This window comes from Athene cunicularia (genome assembly GCF_003259725.1).
Source record: "Athene cunicularia isolate RWA chromosome 1 unlocalized genomic scaffold, athCun1 chr1_part2, whole genome shotgun sequence".
NCBI lineage: Eukaryota > Metazoa > Chordata > Aves > Strigiformes > Strigidae > Athene > Athene cunicularia.
Window position 1 is genome coordinate 3,255,391 of NW_020799092.1, and position 16,926 is coordinate 3,272,316.

General features: G+C 42.8%; 1 protein-coding gene across 1 annotated transcript; it reads right to left on the minus strand.

The window, feature by feature from the left end:
* Nucleotides 1-1,899: 1,899 nt before the first annotated feature.
* DESI1 (desumoylating isopeptidase 1) lies at nucleotides 1,900-16,920 on the minus strand. The gene is made up of 6 exons (XM_026868610.1): nucleotides 16,731-16,920; nucleotides 6,673-6,694; nucleotides 5,672-5,741; nucleotides 4,908-5,017; nucleotides 3,989-4,111; nucleotides 1,900-2,850 (listed from the first exon to the last, which is right to left on the minus strand). Exons 1-6 carry the CDS (start codon nucleotides 16,819-16,821, stop codon nucleotides 2,757-2,759), a joined length of 510 nt encoding a protein of 169 aa, XP_026724411.1. The 5' UTR covers nucleotides 16,822-16,920; the 3' UTR covers nucleotides 1,900-2,756.
* Nucleotides 16,921-16,926: the final 6 nt, after the last annotated feature.

Consider the following 16,926-nt stretch of genomic DNA (forward strand, 5'->3'; position numbering starts at 1 on the left):
AGGAGTGGCTGGAGAGCTGCCAGTCAGAGAGGGACCTGGGGGTGTTGATTGACAGCCGGCTGAACAGGAGCCAGCAGTGTGCCCAGGTGGCCAAGAAGGCCAATGGCATCCTGGCTTGTGTCAGCAATAGCGTGGCCAACAGGGACAGGGAAGGGATATTACCCCTGTACTTGGCACTGGTGAGGCCGCACCTCGATTCCTGTGTTCAGTTTTGGGCCCCTCACTACAAAAAGGACATTGAATGACTCGAGCGTGTCCAGAGAAGGGCAACGAAACTGGTGCAGGGTCTGAAGCACAGGTTGTACGAGGAGCGGCTGAGGGGAGACCTCATCGCCCTCTACAGCTACCTGAAAGGAGGGTGCAGAGAGCTGGGGATGAGCCTCTTTAACCAAGTAACAAGTGACAGGACAAGAAGGAATGGCCTCAGGTTGTGCCAGGGAAGGTTTAGACTGGATATTAGGAAGCATTTCTTTACAGAACGGGTTGTGAGGTGTTGGAATGGGCTGCCCAGGGCAGTGGTGGAGTCCCCATCCCTGGAGTTGGGTTGACATAGAGCTGAGGGATCCGTTGTAGTTGGGAGCTGTCAGTGTTAGGTTAATGGTTGGACTAGATGATCTTCAAGGTCCTTTCCAGCTGAAATGCTGGGGTTTCAACCCCAAGCCCCAAATTAAGGTTGACATATAGGTAATTCCCACAGCCCTTCACAAAGGGGCGGTGAGTTTGCCTTTAAGTTTCCCTCCAGGGTGCGGCCCTTGCAGGGAGAGCCATTGGGTAAATGAGCCCCAGGTGTCCCAAATTAAGTAACCAAAGGTCAGGTGTCCCACTTGGGGATAAAAGCTGGGACCACTTACAGGAAGGGGTGGTGTCTGTCTGTGAGGTGGATGTACTTTGCAGAGTTCCCTGTTGGGGAAGGACCTCCTGCCTCCCTGGAACTGGGCTCTAGTCAGGTCTGGCTTTTGTAAACGTGGGCTGTGTAGAGATTCAGTGTGTGGCTTCCTTGGTCTTATGTATTTGGCTTGTTGACTCGGTTGTCTCCTGTCCCTTCTATGGGAAACTGCATTTCACCATTTATTCCACCTATCGTTGGTCATGTAGTATCATTGTTGGGGGCAGTGGGATTGATGTCGATTATGTATATTCTGACTGACTTGTTTGTACCCCCAGCACTCACCCATGTACTGACCCTTTTGTATCAAATATAATTTGGTTATTGGTTCATCTTTATGCTGGCTGTGTCCTTTATGCCAAGCCTAATAATTGGGAAAATACCAGCCTAGATGATTCTGTGAAGTTTCCAGTGTAGCAAGTTTGAGATGCAGGACTTAACTTGCAGCAATACTTTTCACTGGACAAAGGGCTATACATTTGCATAGATGCTTTTTCAGCAGCATTCCAATTTATGGAGTATCAGCAATGTTTTGTGGTTTGTCCAATGTCTTTATCGTGTTCCTTCCTCAATGTAACTGCTACAAAATTGTTCAGGAAAATAGTGTACATACATGCATGAAAAGAAAGCAGTATGCCTATTCTTTCATTCCCCCAATCTTTTTCCACCGCAAATAACTGCAAAGCTGTAAGAATATAAAACAAGATGATGCATTATTGATGCAATTTAAGGACAGGACTGCTTCTGCATGTATCCCAATAAACTCCATTGTTCCATAGAAAAGCTTAATTTTACTCTTCCTTATTTTCTTTACATCTAGGGAGACCTACCAACTCTTTCTTTTACACTTAAGCAGAGCCCTCTCTGATGTTATTTGACTGCTTTGGAAAGGACAGCAAGATCTAAGAAAGCTGGAACTCCTACTGTGTCTGCAACTAGATACTAAAGGCAGAATTGGTCCACCTTATGTTACTGTGCAGTTGCCATGCTATTCCTGCCTTACTGTACTACTGTAACTCTGGCTCTATAAGAAAAAAAACCCAGCTCTTATGTAAAGATTTATACATAGTTTACAAGGTTCTGTCTATCTGCTGATAAGCTTACATGTGAGAAAAAGAAACATTTCACTTAATTTTACTTTCACTTAAAATCTGTTTCCACCACTTCTGCTCATGAGATTCTGTTCTTTCAGATGGTTCTTTCCCATAACTCTTGGATCTAGCATGACCAGACTCTTGGTAACCTTCAGTTTCAGCCTCCTTCCCACATACAGTCCTACTGGAAGTTTCAACTTCTGAGTGTGACACTGACACAGTCCAGCTTGATCACCTTTCCCACACAGCTGTGCCACTGCAAATATTCTCATCTGATGAGTTCAGCTTTTCCCCTGAGCAAATAACATAATGTCGATGAAATATGCAGAAGACTAATCCTGGGACACCTTCACTTCTTAGGCTACCAATACCACGTCTTTCTGCTACAGACTTCAGCGACTACCCCCCCAATATATGCAGTGACAGGAGAAAGATGCAAGCCTGCAAGGGATGGCTAGAACATCCCCTTATTTACTCTGAATTGTGTAACGGGCCCTTAAATGCTCCTGGAATAAATTCCCACTTACCAGCACAGGAGTTACTCAGCACTTGACAAGACAGCTTTTATAAATTAGTATAATAGTATTAGAAATTATGGCAATCTTTTTGGTAGCTTTGGTCTTACATGCACCCTGATAGATCCTCTCCCTAGGAAATTTTAAAAATTGTAACTTCTGTAGAGTTAATTCTGATGGAAATTATAAAATAGAAATCTGGAAGATTCACATTTAAAAAGGAAGAGGCCTGGTAAGGCTGGGCACACTGGGTCACTCCCATTAGCTCTGTCCATTATGTCTGCTGAAGGTATTTCCTCCGGCTGGCTGGATCTTGATGGAGTCCAGAAGGGGCTTTAAAGCTTGTCCAAAAGGTCTGAGAAGGTAAAGAAATAAACATCTCAAACAGCTTACTTGAACAACTTCTCCCATTTACTACTGAAGTGCAGTCACTTCCTAGAGAGCAATTAAACCAGCATTGTAGAAGGAAATTTGAAGAACAGACTTCCACTACAAACTAAAGCAAACTAATTTAACCTATTAAAGAGAGCTTCTTGTTCATAACTAAGAATCTTAAACATGATTTTATATAAGCTAGTTTGGAGTCCTAACATGCCCAGACTGCCGGTGTAGGAATACTGTGTCTGAAACTGGCTTTTAGTAATTCATTCTACTTAAGCATGCAAGTGAAATCCCTGTAATGCAACTGCAGTCCTCTGTTAAGTACCACATCAATACTAAAGACTACTAGAAGAATAGCCTCTAGCTTCCTTACAAGACAATGGTTCAACACTCGTAGAATAATTTCTGCTGCATTCTGTAGCACCTGGTTCATCTTTCAATACGACTCACTCTGTTAGAGACTTTAGCTGATTTTGAGAGATCTGAAGCAGTAAGTGCCCAGTGCAGAAGACGTGTGTCTCTCAAATAACGTGGTATACCATTGTTATGAGAAATAAGACCTAAATGATGGAGCTCAAATCATTCCACTGGGTTCCTCACTAGCCAAGTTAAAAAAAAGTTGAGCTAAACTACCAGGCAGGAATTCATTTCCTCTTTTCATATCCTCTTTTTCCATCCAGTCCTAGCTTTAAAACTGCAGCGTTAATTTTAAAGTTACATTTCCCCTGCCTCTTCATGAGCAAAGCTGAAACCTCCACAGCAGTTACGGTACTTAGAGTAAGAGAAGCAACCTTTAAGAAATATGGGTTTCCTAAGGCTAAAAAAAAATGGCACCATTTTCTGAAACTTTCTATGCTTGTCTGCTCACATATAAGTGACATCACAAAATAATTAAAGGCAGAACAACTACCTTCTCCTGTCATCTTAGCAATGCCAGTGCCATTCAGCACTTGTCGTACAGTGTTCTAAGTGTTGAAGTAAAGCAAATAGCATCCCCTCCTTAATCTTATGCTGGTTGTCAGGGAAAGACAGCAAAAACTGGTACTACTGACTCTGTAAAGTGTTTAAGCATGAAGCAATACACTGCAGAGAGGAGTGGCATCCATACTCACGTGGCAAGAACTTCAGCTGGAAGGTCAGTGATGTAGGATGGGATTTTTCTTCCTGTCAGGAACTGTGACACTTCATTACTGAAGGTGTTGCAGTTATGGTCAAAGAAGTTATAAGACTCTCTTCTGTGCCACAGGAAAGGAATTGAAACATAAAAAGACAGACTCACCAATAAATCTAACAAGCAGAAAAACTTAGATGCCTGATGAGGAACACCTCCTTACGTTAGCACTTTTTTCACCACAAAGAATTCTAAAGCGAATAGGTAGAATACAGACATCAGTTCACCTTCAAATTCAATTAAATAAGGGCGGAAAATGGTATCTCTTTATATCACTGACTTTATACAATGTGTTTTTAGAGAGTAAGTAAGGTCAGCTTTCTTCAATTCAAAACACAAAAGGAATAATGAGAAATCACAGGAATTACTGACATTGAAATATAGCCAGAACACTGAATACTACCATTTTCTATTCTTGTGGGAAGTAGAATAGACTCTTTAACAGTCAAGACCTTGCTTTGACTCATCTGAAAGTTAGCAGCTTTACTACAACGTTTCATATATGACTTCATGGGGCAAAGCAATATTTACTGAAATATTTCATATAGTGCCTTGGTTTTCCCTGGTGATTCTTTCAAAGGCATTTCAGGCATTATTCCATTTTACAAAAAACTGTGTGAAAGACTTTGTGGCAGAATGCTTTCCCAGCCTAGGTCAAGGCTGGCACGCCACAGCCTAGCTAGTAGCTCCTTGTGTATCGGTGCATAAGTTCTAGCCTCATTATTTGGAGAGTACCAAATAATACACTAAGCAGACAAACCTTTGTGAGCAGAAATGGTTTTGTAATACCTTCCTCCATTCTGCACCCCTTCCCCTAAAGGCTTTTTTTGGTTATATATATAGTACAAGCTGCTACTTACCGAAACATAGATTCTCCTAAAGAGGAAAGATATTCCAGAAAAATTTCTTCTGTGACTTCAGTATTCCCCAGGTCAACAACTGAGTCTGGGGGGCCAAGCACTGTCTCTCCCTGTAAAAATTAACAGCCAGAAGACAATGTTAAATGGACAGATTTAATTCTTTGGAGGACTCTACTGAATAGAGCTATTGTGGCTTGTCCAGGCACAAAAGGAAAAACTTTTGGTATGTTTGTCCAGCAAAAAAACCCTACTGGCCTCCCCTGTTCTGCACTCAGAGAAAGAGGAACATGCAACTTGCATTTCAGCTTGTATACTTAGCTCTTTGAGCTAAAAGCTCTAAGCTATGGCAAAATTCTGCTTTAGAAGAATGGCCGATCAGTTTTGCCTCTCCAAGGACAGAAAGGTCTGACAAAGTATCATGAATTTTATTTTTTTATCTTAAAAAGGATGCCTTCAGTTGCCAAGTCTCCATGTAAAACCTATCAATACAGAATTAGACAAGGTGTCATTTTGGCAGTGCAGCTGCAAAAGGTATCTTGGATAGACAGACTCTAGCAGCAGAAGCAATCCCCAATCTCTATTTAGAGGGGCTTAAACCCACTGTCCATGCTCCGTTTTCCTTAGATGCCCTGGGCAACCATGGCAAGCATCCACATCTTGCTGATTTCAGAAGCCTCTTGGTGCTTTTCTAAAAGACAGTGACACAAGCAATTCTGATCAGGTAACCCTATCATAAAATTATCAGAAAAATAAGTTTAACTTACAGGTGGACAGCTGGAGATTCCTCTACTGCCATAGAAGAACTCATCCTTATGAACTATTATGGAGGTGTGCCTGACACAGAGAACAAAAAACAGGTGAAAAAGGAAATATTTAACCTAGCACATAAATTACTGGTTAATTTACAGGCTCAAGGACATCATGAAGAGAATAACTGAAAGAAAAAATGCATTTCTGTGAGTAGGAACAGGATCTGCTGGGACATGAATGGATATGGAAGCAATCATTATCAAGCCTACTGTAACTCTGTAAGTGGTTGGGAAAGAACAGGCTTAGCTAGGTACCCAAGCATGAAGGAACATAGGAAAAGAGGAACTTCCACACCAGCACGAGATCTCCAGCAGCCTATTTCAGCTAAAGGGTTGACAGTGAAGTCACAGAGATAGAGAGCACTAGCCCTGCTCTCACACTGACAGAAGTGCATGTCTGACAGATGCTGACTGAGATGAAAGTCAAGACAATCACCGGAGATGTATCAATAGAGTGGAAAATAGATGGACAAGGGTTTAGGGGTTTTTTGGCCTTTTTTTTTTTTTAAAAAAACCTTTGATATGACTTAAACTGGAGAGTGTTTTGTAACCAAATGTAGCCACTGCTCTTACATGCCAGAACACCTGATTCTGTAATATCTTCTTCCCACCTATTCCTTTACTCTCATGTTTAGTCATGCTTGCAATTAGCAAAGTGCTTGGGACAAGGACAACATCCTATCCTTGAAAAAGTGTACAAGTGCGCTAAAACACAACTACTACCAATGCTTTTTTTTTTTTTTATGGGGTCCACTGAGCTTTGAATGGAGAAGTTTAAGCAGCACCTGACTATACATCATCTTACTGTCAGTCTGTTATTCAGGAACAGAGAGTGCCTTGGTCTCTCTTCAGCACCAAAATGTTCTTAAGATCTAAAGCATACATAATCTCATTGAAAATACTTCCTACACCACACAGTGTTTAACACATTACACAATTTAAATCTAGTCACTTACCAGATGCCATCCAGCTGTTTCCCTGTATGCAGAGAAAAGAAGAGTTATTAGCAACGTATTTTCCAGATTTCAGCCTATTTTGTCAATCACTTAGGAACCACGCTTATTAATTTACCATGACAGTAATACCAAAGATTTCATCCCAGAGTTGCTTCTAAAGAAACAGAATATCTTTCTTTCAAATTAACTACTCCATCCACACTACTGCTGTACTTTTTTCCTCCTGCATGCAGACATGGCAACACCATCTTATCCTGCCAGTGCTTACCTTTCTTGGGCTTGTGTCTACAGACCAGGAAAAGAAACCTCTTCTTAAAATTAGAGTCTTCAGTCAGGGCCAGAAGAGTTGAATTTTACACTGATTTCATAATTGCAGGCAGTTAGCCAGCACAGAGTATTCAATTTTCTTTTCCAGTAACTAATGAAAAGATCTGACTTGAAAATATGATCTGTGGTGACAGTCTATAATCTATTCCATGGTTTCCTCCTTTCCCTCCCTCCCCCTGGCCTTAAAAAATTATCAGTTTAAGTGGGAGTTGGACGGAGGAGTGCAGGGTTGAAAGTTATACATGTTATAAAATTGTGTGTTCTGTATAACACATCAGCAAGGACTTGCTTCAGGCACCACTAAACTGATATCATTGTGCCTCAGAGAAAAATTCCTTCTGAAATGCTTTTCCAGTTCCCTAGAAGTGGGAAACAAATCTCTCTGTGTTCATGGTAGGATCTCAAGATCAAACCTCTCTTCAAAGGGTCACCAGTTGTTACTGCTCTAGGCTCAATTATTTTATCTATCATAACCCAAAGGCTTGGTCCCTGGTAGTATTGGACCCCTTTATAAACTTGTGGGCAGCAACTGCATGCTATGACAGATGTGCTACAACTGTAATTAGCCAAAGTGCACAACACCCAGAAAACTGGATTTAGAACAGAAAACCTGTGTGCATACCAATATTTGGTATTTTCCTGAACCCAAGCAGTAGACTGAGTGCTCTTCTACTATAGCTTCTGCTTGCAGCAGGCTCCTAGTCCTTTTAGTCGGCCTCCATGTATAAGTGCTCTCCCCTGGCAGACCACTTCCCACACCATTATCCTTTATACCCAAGCAGCATCTGTTCCAAGATGGTTTGTTGTTATTGTTCAGCTTTTAGATACCAGAATGCAATGATCTGCTGAAGACATCTGCAGGTTTCCCAAAGCCAGATAAAAATCAGTGTAGAAACAATAAAAAAAACACCACCTGAACATGAGAGGCACTGTTCTAGTAAAAATTTGTTCAGAAAGCACTGATGGGTTAACTTTTGGCCAACAGGCTTTGCTCTGGTTTGGACACTGTCTGTTTACATCACACCAGCCTCAGACTTCCCAAAGCTAGCCACAGACCTTGCTTCCTGAATTATGGGCCATTATGTCTAGATATTATTTTCTTCCTTTAGATGCAGCCTCACAGATGTGGTCTTTTTAAAAATGTTTTATTCAAATGCTTGTGACATTCAGGCTTTTCTTAGCTATCTTGAGGGCCACTGCCTTAACTGACCTTAAGATCTGTCTATATCCCTCATCACACTATCAGCCTTTCCTCTCTCTAGTAACTATTCCATCAGCCACCCTGCTTGTATTCCCACAGATGCTGAAAGTGCACTACATCTGCTTTTCAAAGACTGGAATTGGTTGCTCAGAATAACAATAAATGATTCCTCTCATTAAAAAAAAAAAAGTTTGGTAAAAATGAAGCTGGCTCAGTTGCATTCCCTTGCTCTTCCCCTATGATTCCCAAAGAGGAGGCAGAACATTATACACTGAGGCCCAGTTAGTATAGCAGGGGCCGAAAGCTAAACAGTAGCTTGACAGAGCAGTATTTCAAGCCTCCAGGATGCTGGCCTCTCTGCTGAAGTGTTAGGGGTCACTCTTCTCCTGTTGGTGTCCAGCTGCTTCTAAAATACCTGGTGTGGTAACAGTGATGGGGGTACATTGTCCCAGTCCCACCTGTCCTGTGGAAAGATATTCTCCAAGCGCCCTTAGTTAGATCAGTGTCATGGGCATCAAAGGTCTACAGGGAGGCAGATGAATTGCCTTTCCCCTTCTATAAGCAGAGGGTCTTGGTGTATTTATCCTGTCTTATTCCTCTGACAGGGCTGCTTTGGTCTGTGAATGCCAGGAGTAAATATGCTACTTTGAAGCAGTAGTAGTTCTTCACAAGTTCTTTCTCTTGGGCAAAAGCAACTTTCTGTCATCAGGACTAGGTAAAACAGAGTAACAAAACTGATGAGGATAATCCTTCACAAGTACTGAGAAAAGGATGTTTACATGTCCAAGTAAGGAATAAAAAGTCACTACCACATTCCACACTTTTTCTGCTCAAATCTGAAGCAAAATAGGCATAGAGATAGATGCTTGCTTCATATGAGGGTTGTGTAAGAGTGGAGGCAGGGAAAAGGCTGTGTTGACATTAGAGACATCAGTCAAAGCAAGCACACAGTTTTGAAGTAGGTGGACTGATCTGTCAGTAACATGGATCACAGCCAGGCAGCAAGCATATTCACTGTCAATCCATCGCACAGAAATGTAGGCATGGAGTAGGATGAAGGCCAGAAGATAGTAGCAACAATAAGAGAAGTGGAGCAGTGTGTGGCAACATCTCAGGAGGATTTGCTGCCCCTTTAGCACGTTCTGTACTGTTGTGCTCCTCAAGACTCTGGCCCTTGTTCCATACCTTCCCCATCAGAGCTTTTGCCTTGTGCTCTAGAGCTGCCAGAAACCAGTGACACTGCAGGCTCATCAGCAACATGTGAGGTAGGGCATAGCGCACTGCCCTAACTTTAGCAGCTGGCCTATGATAAGCTCTGTTGCTTGGCTTTGCATAGTTAGTGTTCTGCGTTAAATTATTACACATTTGTTTACAATAAATCACTGTTTTCCACTAGAAACTTGAACTTTATCCTTCAGGCAGAGAAACAAAATGTCTCAAAGGCAGCATGTACTAGAATTGTATCTGTCTTTTTGTGTGCTAAATGGAAGAAGAACATCTTAATATGTACTGTCATACACATTTCCAGTAAACAATGTTGAAAGCTTTCCACAAAGTTGCCACTATACACCTAGATTCTGTGTGCAAGAATGTGAGAATTATAGCAGATGCTGACAAAGTCACAGGTGCTGCTGGGAACCTCCTCATTGCAATTACAATATCTACTTGAAAAGATCACTGCAGCAAAGGCTGCATCGCGCTACTCCAGCAAGACTGCAGCCAGCATCTCAAGGGAGGTGAATCTTTTGCCCTACTCAACCCTTGTGAAACCACACCTGGAGTGCTCTGTGCACTTTTGGAACCCCCCAGTACAAAAGACACTGACATACTGGGCCGGAGTGCTTGCTGTATATTGAAGAGCAGCTGAGAGAACTGGTCTGTTCAGCTTCAAGAAGAGAAGGCTACTGCTGCCTACAACCATACAATGGGTATGGAGGAAAGGGAGCCTTGTTCTACTCAGAGCTGTACAATGAAAGGCAGCAGGTTCTAGTCAGAAAATGGGAAAAGCCCAACTCAGGAAGAGGAAAAAAAAAATTACCATGAAGGTGGTCAAACACTGGGGCAGGAGTCTAGAAAGCATGGGAGATTTCCATTCTTGGAGATACTCAGAACTCAGCTACCCAGGGCCCTGAAGAATCTGCTCTTACTGGATCTACCATGAGCAGGATCTCCAGAGGTCCCTTTCCACCAATGCAATTCTCTGATTGTATGAACAAAACCCAAACAGAATTCAGGAAAGAGACTTTGCATTAGACTGCAGTCCAATCCTGGGGGACTCCTCTCTGGCTGCCACACACAAAATCCATAGCCAACAACAGGCAGCAACTGCCAGGGCCATAACAGAACAGCTCTTGGCAAGTGAAGCTGCCTTTCTTCACAAGGCAGGTCTGTCTGAGGCTGCTCAGCTAGGTCAGTTTGTGCCAAGCACTGCTTTGATGATCTTAATAGAGCTGCTGACCTGCTATTTTTGCTTGGCTGCTGCAAAACATTAACCAGGCTGGCACTGTGGAAAACATGTCAGAACTGCAGCACCGATGACAGTAAGGCAGCCTGCTGCAAACAAAATAAAATCCCTTTCTGCCACTGGTGGACTGTGCTTGCTCAGAGGCAGTGCAAGCCTCTCCAATGACAACACTATGGGGAAATCCCATGTCTAAGAAATGTGGCATTATTGGCCACATACACATCACCCAGAGACATCCAATATCAAGAATTTGCGGTATGCTGCTGCAGTTTCCCATGCTGCACAGTTGGCTTTTGCCATCCTAACTCCAAACTGACTGACAGAGGAAGAAGTCAATGACCACCAGCTTCTGAGGAACTTAGGCAGCACCTTCCCTGCTGCTCAGCACAAATCTCAGTGTTGTCTGTCAACTGCATCATGTAAAAGGTTCTATAGAGACATTCATGGATACCATCATCTTCTTCCTGAAGATCCTCCTATGTGACTCTTGCCCTTCTCTCAAACTCAGACATTGCACAGAACAGGTGACCACTCACAACTACTGCCACTTCTGACAAGTTCATGTAAAGCAATCAGGGCAGCCTGCACTAACGAGTTATGTCTTGCCTTCTGCTGGACATTGTCCACTATATACAAAATATGTTGTTTTCAGCCTCTGAAGGCTCGGTACACATACCAGCCCCAAAAATATGACGAAGCAAGGATTGTCACTGATCTGTTTCCACAGCCAGCTGCCCAAGTGTAGCAATACATCAGCACAGTACTGCTGTAGCAGTGCTAAGGCACAAACTGTACTCAGGCCTTGCAGTGACACTTTCCAATAAAGCTGTTTTGGGCAGCACTGTCCAGCTTAAACAGCAGGTCAAACTTATTAGGAAGCCTCCAGCCTCCCCAAATCATCCTACAGTGCAACAGAGATTACATCCCGTAATGAACTGAGTGGTCTAGAAGAAGGGATTGCAAGTACCATCTGGGATACTGGCAGACATCATCAGGCTTCATGCTGTTCCACTCCTTACCAAAACACTCCAAACTCCTGTGGCATGCTGCAGTGTGGGCAGAACTATACACGAGTACTGCTACCAAAGCCTTTAAATTACAGGAATTACCCTACACTCAATACTTACAGCAAAGCTAATCCAAATGATGCACATGAATATAATGCAGAACAGGAATGTCCGGATGGGATTACACTCCTGAATGTCTACTGTTCATCCAGGTAAAACAGAAATAGCAAGATGCTCAGAGAGTTTGAATACTTCAAGGGCAGAGAGTTGCTGAGAAGGAAAGGGTGTTGCAAATTTAGATGTACACACTTAACCATACAACAGTTAGTGCACAGAGTCGAGTTACCAGGTATCAGTTGTCCCACAATAATTGCCTGTGTGCCAGCTCAGGCTGAAGTAAACGTGAAGCAATTCAACTTAATTTGATCTGCTTCCACTACTAGCTAATACAAGTCAAACTACCTTGCATTTGTCACAACCACCAACATGGACATGAAAGTTAATGTGTTGTAGCTGTAAGAGTTTAGGGTGCTAGTTTGTCAGTCTTTGGAAACCTGATCACATACCTGATCTTTAAGGGTTTAGTTGTTTGGTTTTTTCACTTGCTGAGGTGCTTATATGGATCTTTCCTGAAAATACTCGATGAGAACTCAGAATAGGATGCCAGTTCAGCACAGATCTGTGTGCTTAAGCATCTCAAAGATTTGTTTTACTTGAATGAGGCAGAGTATCATCTGACAAGCAAACAAGTTTTTTTATTCGCTGTTATTTTTCTTTATAACATTCATAGCTCAAATACGTTCATGGTGCTTATATGAGCCAGAAACCTATGAGAAAAATACAACATTCAAATGTGTTAAACAATTCCAAGACCCTCAGCTTAGTCACAGGAATGTGGAGAATGAAGTAGTTAGATTTGTTTGTTGTACAACTGACTCAGGAGACTGTAATTGTTAGAATACAAGGGTATTTTGAAAGAAGCAAGCAAGCCTGTATAATTTTAGAATACAATCAAACGGGATTACTTCCAAGCTTGGATTTATCTGGAACACCAAGTTGAAGGGAGATTAGACGCTCACCAATCTATTTCACTAGCACAGTTAATTTGTTACATCTTGAGGGCCACATGATGTAATTTGTTCCTGTGCATTTTAAATATCAAATGAAAGTGGTGTTTGTATATTAATCCAAAATATTAGACTGAAGGACAGAAGAATTTCGAAACATGAAGGAATTACATGAGAAGATGGGCACATAAATGTGCTCCATTCAGAGCTTAGGCCATCCATTCCTCAGTGCAAGAACACCACCCATTCCCAAGCAGTAAAGAAATAATAGGAAGCCCCAGAAGACCCTAAAAGACCCCCAACAAGTAGTGAACTGGTCTCCTGTGGAACTGGAAACAATATAATCTGGTTGCCCAGCATGGATATTTCTAGCAGTGCTTTACATATTGTAATTTCCTCAGGCCAATCCATTAAGATTCATGCCCTTTTCAAATTGAAAATTATCCTTATTACTCAAGCACTTTTTCCTATGCGCTACGCAGGGGGCTCAACTGAAGCAAAAAAACTAATGGGAGGGAGGAGCCTGCTTCAATTCCCTTCTCCTTGAGGTACCTAGAGAGACCAAGAAGTAGGCTAGACTGAGGGAGAGTAATGCACTTGATTTTCTTTAAATCCCTAGCAAATGCTCTGGAGCAAAGCTGATGGAATCTCACACTGGAGCACTTCAAAACTCTTCAGGATGTGTGGAGGAGAGGCAGAGTAATGCACTGGGTCTGCAAAAAAGGAATAAAGCAGAAGGTACCTCCTTTCAGCAGTTACCTTTCTCTCAGATTCCTTCTGGGTTGTTAAATCCCTACAGCTGAATGCACCATGCAAAAATTTCAACAGGTACATACACCCAATCAACTCATACACCAAGCCAAAACTACTGTGGTAAACTAGGCTCCTGCCCATTCTGCGAGTCACATGAGCAACAACCGCAGTTACAAGACAGGAGAACCTTGAGAGCTGCAAGACTTTTTTTCTTTAAGCCCATAAGGATTTAAAGACCATAGGATTTAAATCTTTCTTAAAGATTTATCTGTCTTTGGATATCCACTTCAAAATCAGCACTGCAAGCTGAACTGTTCTGTTTCCTCTCTACCCTCCACAAAATCAGGTGGATTATGGTTTCTGTCTTAAAAACAGAAATCTCAGTGCATTCAAGTTAACATTTATTATTATTAGATCATGTAGCTGGACAACAGGCAAATATAGTCTCACAGACTGAGAATAGGGAAGCGAGGGGGAGCAATACCTGTAGAGAAGGTGTACGCAGAACAGCAGCACACAAAAATGAAACAAATGATATCAAAGGCAATTGAACTACAATATTTGCTCATGTATACTTTAGAATAGAAATTTTGCACTGAAAAATTACAGGAAATTCACAGAAAAGTAAGAAGAAAAGTAGTCTGGGTAGAAAAAGAGTAAACTTGCCAAGAAAAGTGAAGACATGCCCAAAGGGCATGATTAAGTCACCCTAAAGCCTGTTATGAGCTCTGCCTTCCAGGTTCATCATTCAGCGACAATGGAGAGAACTGATACTGAAAAAGTCAGGATAACATTTAGTGGTGAGAGCTGATCCTTGAATGCTGTACTGACATAATCCATAATACCTCTAGATCTTATTAGAATAACTGAAGACACCATGTGGTGATGCTTTTCCAGGGGTCAACCCCATAAGAAAGGGACTCATTCCCCTCTAGCAGGGCGACCTGAGCTGCTGTTTTCAAGCACGCTAGGATTCTGGCACAATTAATTACCGTATTTGTTTCTTCTCTCTAACACACATGTATTTCAATATAGGTGATATTACAGAATTATCGCTCAAAGCAAAAGCCCTGTTTCAATCAAACTTGGCACCTACGCAAATAATACCATAAGTAAAGGTGACAAATGTTTAGCACTAAATCATGTAAAAAATCCTTTCCTCTTCAATTTCTGTGACTTTCTGTGATGATGTACAGTTTATGAATATCACTGACCAAAAAAAAAAAAAAAAAAAAAAAAAAAAAAAAAAAGAAAAATAGCTATTGACTATCTGAAAGCAGCAATAGTTTTTGTTGTTATTCACAGAAAAACGGGTGTGTACATGAGGCAAGAGGAATATTCTCCCTACCTCTCTGCTCTTGGGAAGGTTTCTAAAATAATGTGGAGGTATAACAGAGCTGAGTGTAAACGCACAAAAGATACTTAACTTGAAATAAAAAAGGAACAAACAGTAATCTATCTTACAGACTATCCAGTCGCTGGATCCACATAATCACAAGTATTCTGCAGTCTGCATTGTCACTGTGACCATGCAGGCCTACTTGGCCCTGTTCCACAAACATGTCTGATCTTGGCTAGTTACTAGGCAGTACTAGTGAGCAATACTTCCCACACTACCAAGAGACGTGTTCAGATTTTTAAAGTTTTCCTTTTTGTTGCTCAGACTCCTAGAAATTCAGCACCAAACTGTATCACAAGCACAAAGTTTTAAAGTCATTGTTTGGATAGCATTAAATGCACCAAAAATGAAGTCATGCACTAAGTCTTTTTATGTGGAAATTCAGAAAGCTACAAGATCCCAAGATTGACTTTCTGGGTAAGAAGAGAGTTAAAAAGCTTTCACTCAACCTATGTGAAGGTTGGCATGGAGATTCATGTAGTAACAACCTATTTCTGTACAAGTCTTGGACCAATGCTTTGAAATAAGACTTGTTAAAATATGCTCACCTCAAACACAGGTAAATCAGGCACACATGTAATTTCTGTCTTCAGATTTATAACTCTTAGCACAAGATAAAACATGGCTATTATGAACTAACAGGTGAAAAGTTACTTCCCTGAGGGCTATAACAGAAGCGACTCTGACCACACAAAAAGTTTTGAGGTTATGCAGTGCAGGAAATGCACATCTCCCCAAGCTGCTGTGGCTGTCTGGCTAACAGAGCACATCACATATGATCTCTGTAATACTTCGCAAGCTACTGTTGACGTATGTGAAACCTCATGCTAAGAATTATTTGGACTTTTATTTTAAGTTGCAGGAAAGCACAGAATCTCATAGGACAGAGGAGCGAATTGAATGCCAACAAATTGTAAAACAAGATTACACAGAGCCATCTGTTCAGACACTGAGCCTGTGGAGAAGTCTCATCTCACATAGACTGATGGTCTGATGCAGGCCAGAGTCTACATGTAACAAGTATAAACCACTCTCTCACTGGGTTCCTAATTCCTATTTCCAAAACTTAAAGCAAAACCTAAGTTTCCTCTGCATCCCCATCCCAAGGTTCAGTACGAAACGCACATGTTCTTGATGAGGCATACAACAAACTTTTACAAACTCCCTGGAAGGAGAAGGTGGCTAGCTGCACACCACAAGCCACCCAACGCCTAGACCAGTCCAGCCTTACCACAACATGGAGCTATCTGAACTCAATAACCTTGCAAATAGCAGGCAGCTTTCTTCCAGTTTAGCCTTCCTGCCAAGGCGTCACAACAGTCAGGGGTTCGGAAACTGAGCCTTCCCTCACTTCAGCGGCTAATAGTTTTAATTAGCTTTTAGTAAATAACGCCAACGAAGCGGCAAAGGTCAGATGGGGGAAACGAGGCTAGACTCTGTTCATCGGGAGCTGCCTCACTGACAAAGCTCGTTCCGCTGACAGCGGAGACAGGGATGCCGCAGCTGAACCCCACATTGTTCCCACGCACGGGGCACGCGAGCCAGGCCTGCGCACTGGCAAGTCGGGCTTCAGCCACCAGCCACCGCGCGCAGCGGTCGAGCCCCTGCCCTCAGGGAGCCCTTCCCCAGAGGGTCGTTCCCTCGGGACAGTGATACCAGGTGGGAAAAAGCTACCCCCAGGGCTGAAGGGGGGGGATGATTTCGTCCCCGTTTACTGGCGCGGCGAGGCCGGGCCGTGGGGGGTACACAAGCCCCCGGGAGGCGGCGGCGGCGGGAGAGGAATGCCGGGCCGGGCCCCGCACGGAGGTGGCCGGTGCCAGTGCCCCTGCCGTGCTCTTACCCAGCATGAGGGGGCTGAGGCGCCGGGCCATGCCCTTGGACAGGTCGTAGACATAGAGCTTCACGGGGTGCAGGACCAGCGGTTCCTCCATGAGGATGGGGCTGCGGGCACGGCCGCTAGGCGGCACCCGGAGCCCTGGCAGACACTCGCCGGGCGCCGGGAAACGGAGGGGAAGAGGAAAGGGCGACCCCCGTGC

Excerpts from the sequence above, each read along its gene's own strand:
- DESI1 (XM_026868610.1), bottom strand. The coding sequence starts at position 16,821 with ATGGAGGAACCGCTGGTCCTGCACCCCGTGAAGCTCTATGTCTACGAC. Across the intron at positions 5,742-6,672 it reads AAACAGCTGGATGGCATCTG|GCACACCTCCATAATAGTTC; the intron begins GTAAGTGACTAG and ends TCTCTGTGTCAG. Across the intron at positions 4,112-4,907 it reads TTAGGAGAATCTATGTTTCG|AAGAGAGTCTTATAACTTCT; the intron begins GTAAGTAGCAGC and ends CCTGTGGCACAG.